Source organism: Pygoscelis adeliae, unplaced genomic scaffold (genome assembly GCF_000699105.1).
Source record: "Pygoscelis adeliae isolate BGI_AS28 unplaced genomic scaffold, ASM69910v1 Scaffold72, whole genome shotgun sequence".
Classification (NCBI taxonomy): domain Eukaryota; kingdom Metazoa; phylum Chordata; class Aves; order Sphenisciformes; family Spheniscidae; genus Pygoscelis; species Pygoscelis adeliae.
In genome coordinates this window covers 4,578,334-4,583,961 of record NW_008824286.1, presented here as the reverse complement: position 1 = coordinate 4,583,961, position 5,628 = coordinate 4,578,334, and the positions used below count along the sequence as shown (strand labels likewise).

General features: G+C 58.8%; 1 protein-coding gene across 1 annotated transcript in view; it reads right to left on the bottom strand.

Moving 5' to 3' along the window:
* SRC (SRC proto-oncogene, non-receptor tyrosine kinase) overlaps positions 1-4,957 on the bottom strand; it is a 10,080-nt gene extending 5,123 nt beyond the window's left edge. Inside the window, exons 1-4 of the mRNA XM_009318670.1 lie at positions 4,717-4,957; positions 4,361-4,460; positions 4,325-4,326; positions 286-382 (exon numbers count right to left, since the gene is read on the bottom strand). Coding sequence (XP_009316945.1) covers positions 286-382; positions 4,325-4,326; positions 4,361-4,460; positions 4,717-4,957 — 440 coding nt within the window. The remainder of the gene's footprint in view (positions 1-285; positions 383-4,324; positions 4,327-4,360; positions 4,461-4,716) is intronic.
* Positions 4,958-5,628: the final 671 nt, after the last annotated feature.

Below are 5,628 nucleotides of genomic sequence, written 5' to 3'. Positions count from 1 at the left end.
GGAAGAGTAAAAACCAGACCAAAAACATCAGGTCCACCACGGCCCCTGCTACGCCACAGCTCATCCCTCCACCGCACAAGCACGCCGCACCTCTGCACTTTATGGGCCTTAAAGAAAGGCTGTAAAATATATAAGGGGGTTGCAAATTCAAAGGGGGAAAATAACAAAAAGGAAAAACCCGGAGGCCTTGCAGGCTTTGCTCAGGAAAGGGGCAGGGGGAGGGAGGAGCACTCAGGGTGCGTTCGCTATCGCTCGTCTTTAAACTGTCTAAAAGATGGCAATTACTCTTCAGCCTGGATGGAGTCTGAGGGCGCGACATAGTTACTGGGGATGTAGCCCGTCTGTCCTGTAGTGAGGGAATGAGCCAGCCACCAGTCACCTTCTGCAGCCCCCGCAGTCCCCAGCCCCACAGCCAGGCCCTGGCCAGGAAGGCTCCTGCTGCCAGACCCTGCCCGTGGCTCCGTTTGGGCGAGCTCCGAGTATTGGGGCCATCCATCTGCATACGGGATGCTTTAAACTTAAATCGGGCAGGGCAGCCAGCGAGTCAAAATACCTTTGGAGCCACCTGAATGCAAACGGGGTCTGGCTGGAGGTTGAGGGGCACTGGGGATCCAAGGCAGCAGGGTAGCGAGGAGCGACAGGCAAGGGGGAAGGAGAGGAAACATCTTTTCCAGCAACAGAATGATGGCAGTGATTAAAAAAGGCACGAGGAAAACCCAAGAGAGTTCGTTAAACACAGGCTGCAGAAAAGCAACAGGACGGGGCTGAGGTTGGGGCCGGGGGGGGTGCGACCTGCCCCGCAGGGATGCCCAGCCTGGATGCAGCGGGCTCCGTCCAGCTCGGGTGCCCCGCTCGCAGCCCCAGGACGGGCAGGCTGCACGGCTGCAGCCCCTGACTGCGAGCTTCCCTGCAGCCCCAGCGAGGGCTGCGCCTGCACGACCATGAGTGCGGCTTGCACGGAGCCACACACGCGCACTGTGCTGGCCCCACGGCCCGGAGCACGGCTCTGCCCCGCAGGAGCCCCTGTGCCGTCCCCAAAAACCCAGGGCTGGCCCACCATCCCACCTGCCCCGGGCAGAGCGGCCCCAAGCACGTCCCCAGGATCTGGCAGGGAGCGGGAGCCTTCTCACTGCTCTGCCCTCCTCCCCGCAGGCTCCTGCACGGGACGGGGCAGGGAAGGACAATAAATAGAGAAGAACAACAGGACGGCGGGAGGTGGCTTCCCCTTCCCTGCAGACAGCAGGGCTCCCTCCCACCACCTGCATCTTCTCGCCCATCAAAGACGGAGTCACCTAATTTATCCTGACCACGAGGGAGACGAGGCTATGGGAAAACTGCAGATTTGTGGGGACAGCACCACGAGGATGCAAGAACTTGGCAGGACGACCTCCACAAACACTTTACAGAAAAACCTTAATAACCTCAATCACCACTAAAAGACCCATCAGACCACATCCAGACCTGTCCCTGACCCCTGCAGACATGTAAACCTCTATCCTTGCTCCAGACACACCAGCAGCTTGTGACTTTTGCTTGTCCCAGCTAAACCAGCGATGCTTCGAAGCGGCTGGGAGAAGCCAGACACGGCCCCTGGCTCCCCGCACTGGTGCCAGCAGGGCCGGGGAAAGCAGGGACCCTCAGGGCACCTCCTCCCAACCACACAGCCAGGCTCTTCTGCCCACCCAGAGCCCATCCCCAGCCTCGCAGCAGCCCCGGACGGTATTTTAACTTCTGCCGGTCCCGGCGCATCTCGTGGCAGGTAGCTTGGGGCTCCCCAGCCAGAGCCGCTGCCCCAGTCACCTTTACTGGGGTGGCTCCGAAGGGGACAGGAGGCTGGCTGGGCTCCTTTCCCACAGGACTGGAGAAAACATCTGCTTGAGAAATGCCCAGCTTTTGACTTGTGGCTTTATTCCAGCTTGGGCTGCAAGGCTACAAGCTGGGAATTCGGCAAAAACAAACTATTCCAAAAATGTCTCAGCAGGGAAAAAAAAAATAATAATCATCATCATCAAAACAAAGCATTTCAACAATTCCCTCCACAATCTTACCCAAAATACCCCACCACATCCCTGCTGGCTGCCAGCTGGCTGGGAGGAGACCTCCTCCCACTGGAAATGGTACCACGAGAGCCTTTCTGCACCGGGGTGGATTGATTTGGCCCGTTCGGGAGGCCGAGGGTCACCGCAGACAGCCTGGGCTTTGCTGGGATGCAGGAGGTGAGTGACATGGAGGCTTCTCCTCTCGCCCTGCGCAACCCCAGCCCCGTTAGAGCATCCAAAACCCGCAGCCACCTTCCAAAGCTGCTGGTGGCCGGTCAGCCCTGTGGCCGCGGCCCCCCGCCGTGCCCAGGACCTGCCAGCCCTTCCTGGGCTGACGCCAATCACCCTCCCCACAGCCCCAGGGCACCGACTGTGCCCTCCCAGGGAGCCCAGAGGAAGGGGACATCGCATGCCTGCCTTTTGCTGTCCCCAAAGCGTAGCAGCCCGAGCTGCTCCCGGACCGTCTGAGCATCTCCGGGCATTCAGTGAGAAGAGAGATTTACCCCCCTGAGCACAGCACAAACTGCACAGCTTTCTCCACCGCTTCTCTCCCTGTGGACATCCCACCCACGCAGCCGCAGCAGACACTGGAAAGGTCGGCAGCTAGATCCTGCACCCTCCACCGATGGGCTGCATCGCCAAAAAAAGCCCTGTTGCTCCCCAGGATGCTGCAGAGCCCATCACACAGGGACCCTTCCCTCTGACCGAGCCCTTGACAAACAGCAGCAGAGGAAAAAAGTATGGAAAGCCCAGAAGAGATATAAGGCATAAAGAAAAACCCCTCATTTATGGGCCCAGTCTGGACCCTCAGCGCGCAGAGCTCACTCCGTAACAGCCCAAACCAGAGCCCAAGCCTGGGGCTAGCACGCTGCTGAGGCTGTGAAAGCAAGAAGCACCAAACCCCCCCAAATTCAGGCTTTTCTTGCAGCATCGAAGCCCTGCACATCCTGCGCTTCATGGATTAAATGAATCATCATTAATAAACAGTGTTGGAACAAGGAGAACAAGGATCAGATTGAAAATGCATTTATGCAACACTGCCTGACCACTGCAGGAGAAATATCAGCCCCGGGACGTTCCCTCGTACTTTCCACCTTTCGACTTTGCAAATCTCTTTTGGGTGTCCCGGTTGGAAGGCAGCAGCGGAGGGGCCAGTGGGAGCTGCGGACCCCAGGGACCCCACGGCAGCGCTAGGGACAGCGGCTCTGCCAGCCGGGCCTCCGGCAGCGCAGCCGAAGGATGCTGCAGACCATGCGTGCTGTGTGTCAGGGCAGGCCACACATGGGTTTAATACAGGATCATGTTTAGGACCATCTTCCAGCTCGTCACGCTGCCCTGTTCCACATGGCAAGCGATGGGTGCGCTGCTACGACCAGCATGGAAAGCAAACAAGCAGGAGCCAGACCCCTAAGGAAGTGCTTGAGTCCCCTGAGCCACTCACAAAAAATAAAAATAAAATTAAAAAATGCAAAAATAAATGCAAAAATGGCCAGGAGGGAGCGGAGAGCCAACTAAAAAGGGACTGCAGAGGGGTGCCAGGCGCGGACAAGGAAGGTGGGCCAGGTTCAGAGCTCCTGGGTGCAGACATAGCTCTGGATGGAGCAGTTCCTTGGCACGGAAGGGGCTCCCCGCTCCGCCCCCGTCACTCAGGGAGGACAAACCCAACCAACTGCAAAACCATCAGGCAACCCTCTCCCCTCCCAGCCCCGCTCCACCCAACCTTGCCCTAACATGGGCAGCGGACGGGCTTTTACCATTTAAGATCATTAACAGTAATAACAGTAATAATCTGCAATACACACCTGACGTCCACTTTTCTCCTAAACGACAGCATGGCACAGAGGAGAGAAAAAAGAGTCAAGAGAGAAGCTGAGATCAGAGACACCGTGCAAGCACAGGGGAAAGCACCCGTGAAGTTGAGATGTGTCCAGGCAAACGAGAGGGATCTGAGCGCTGATGGGGACAGGGGACTGGTGGGGACACGGCCCCACATTGGAGGGCACGGACTGGCCAGCAAGCAGAGGAGGTGGCTTGGTGACAAGGCTGCAAGGCAACGGTGACCAGCAACAGGGCCGGGAGGATGCGGGAGCAGGCAAATGATTGCCTCCAGTGCTGGGTGTCCTCGGACAAGTCATTGCGTCCGTGTGTGTCTTGGCAGAGCGGCTCCAAGGGCGGCACCGCTGGCGATCAGGCAGTGATCACCCGGAGCATCCCTCCTCAAGCACCCATCCCCAGGGAGAGCTGGGCTTGGGGGCTCCGCAGGAGGGATGAAGGTGACAGCCCACCCCTGTGGGCTTGGCTGCAGGGACAGGGACACTCACGTGTTGTTGACGATTTGCAGGCGCTCTCCTTTCTTGAAGGACAAGTCCGTTTCGGTCCGGGACTCGTAATCATAGAGGGCCACGAAAGTGGTGACTCCACCTGCAACAGAGACCGCTCAGGACGGGCACAGCCACCGGCGCTGCCGCGGCATGGCGCTGGGCGACCCTCGCCGGGGACCCTCCTCTCCCACCATCCTCCCACCAGCTGATAAGACACAGATCTGCTCCCCCTCCAGCTCAAAGACAGAGTCCCTCAAAAGCAGGAGACCCCATCATCACAAGAAGAAGATGGAACCAAACCCACGAAGACCCGACTGAGACCCTCCCCGCCCCGCGGAGCCCCAGCCCACACCAACCAGCCAGTGCCCCGGCACGCTGCGGCGAGGTGACCGTGTCGGAGGTGTTGAAGCCTCCAAAGAGCTTGGACTCGGGGGCCACGGTCCCAAAGGAGCGGCTGGGGGTGCGATGGGCGTCGGGAGCGGCCGCCTTGCTGGGCGTCTGCGAGGCTGGGTAGCCCCCGTGATGGGCGTTGTCGGTGGGCTCCAGGCTGCGCCGGCGCTGGCTGGGGTCTTTGGGTTTGCTCTTGCTGCTCCCCATGGTCCCGGGCTGGAGGAGACAGACACGCATGCAGAAGGCTTCTTTTTTTTTAATTATTATTATTATTATTATTAAGCTGCTTCCCAGGGCTTGCGTGACAGACGCCTGCCCACTAGGAAACGAAACAACCCCCGGAGCCTTTTCAAGCATCAGCTGCCGGAAAGTCTGGCCATCCTGCCCTTGCCCTGGGATAGCATCGCCCCTCATTAACGCCGAGCCACCTCCCGCCTCGCCGCAGCAGCCAGCGAAACGCCGGGAGCGGAGGTGCCAGGGCACGCTTTGGGAGCGGGGGGAAGCACGCTTAGCTGCGGGATAGCAGAGCTAGGATGCTGAGCACGGAGCCTGGACCGGTGCTCGGGAGGGCGACTGCGGATGCCCCGGGGCCAGGCGCCTGCCATGGGGTGTAGCTCAGCACCCTGTACAGCCACGTTTCCTCCTACACAAGGGTTTCTATCAGTGCACGGACAGGAGAAGACAAGACCCAGACAAATATTCACGAGTTTGAATTACTCTGATGGCAGAAATTTGGAGAACCCATAGCTGCATCACTCTCCTTGCTCAGGATGGGGATTTAAATGCCGAGGATGCTCCTGTGAAGTCCAAAACGTGCAGCAAATGGGAGAAAAGTTTAAATCAGGAACAGTTCCAGGCAGTTAGCAGCTAAAGACCAA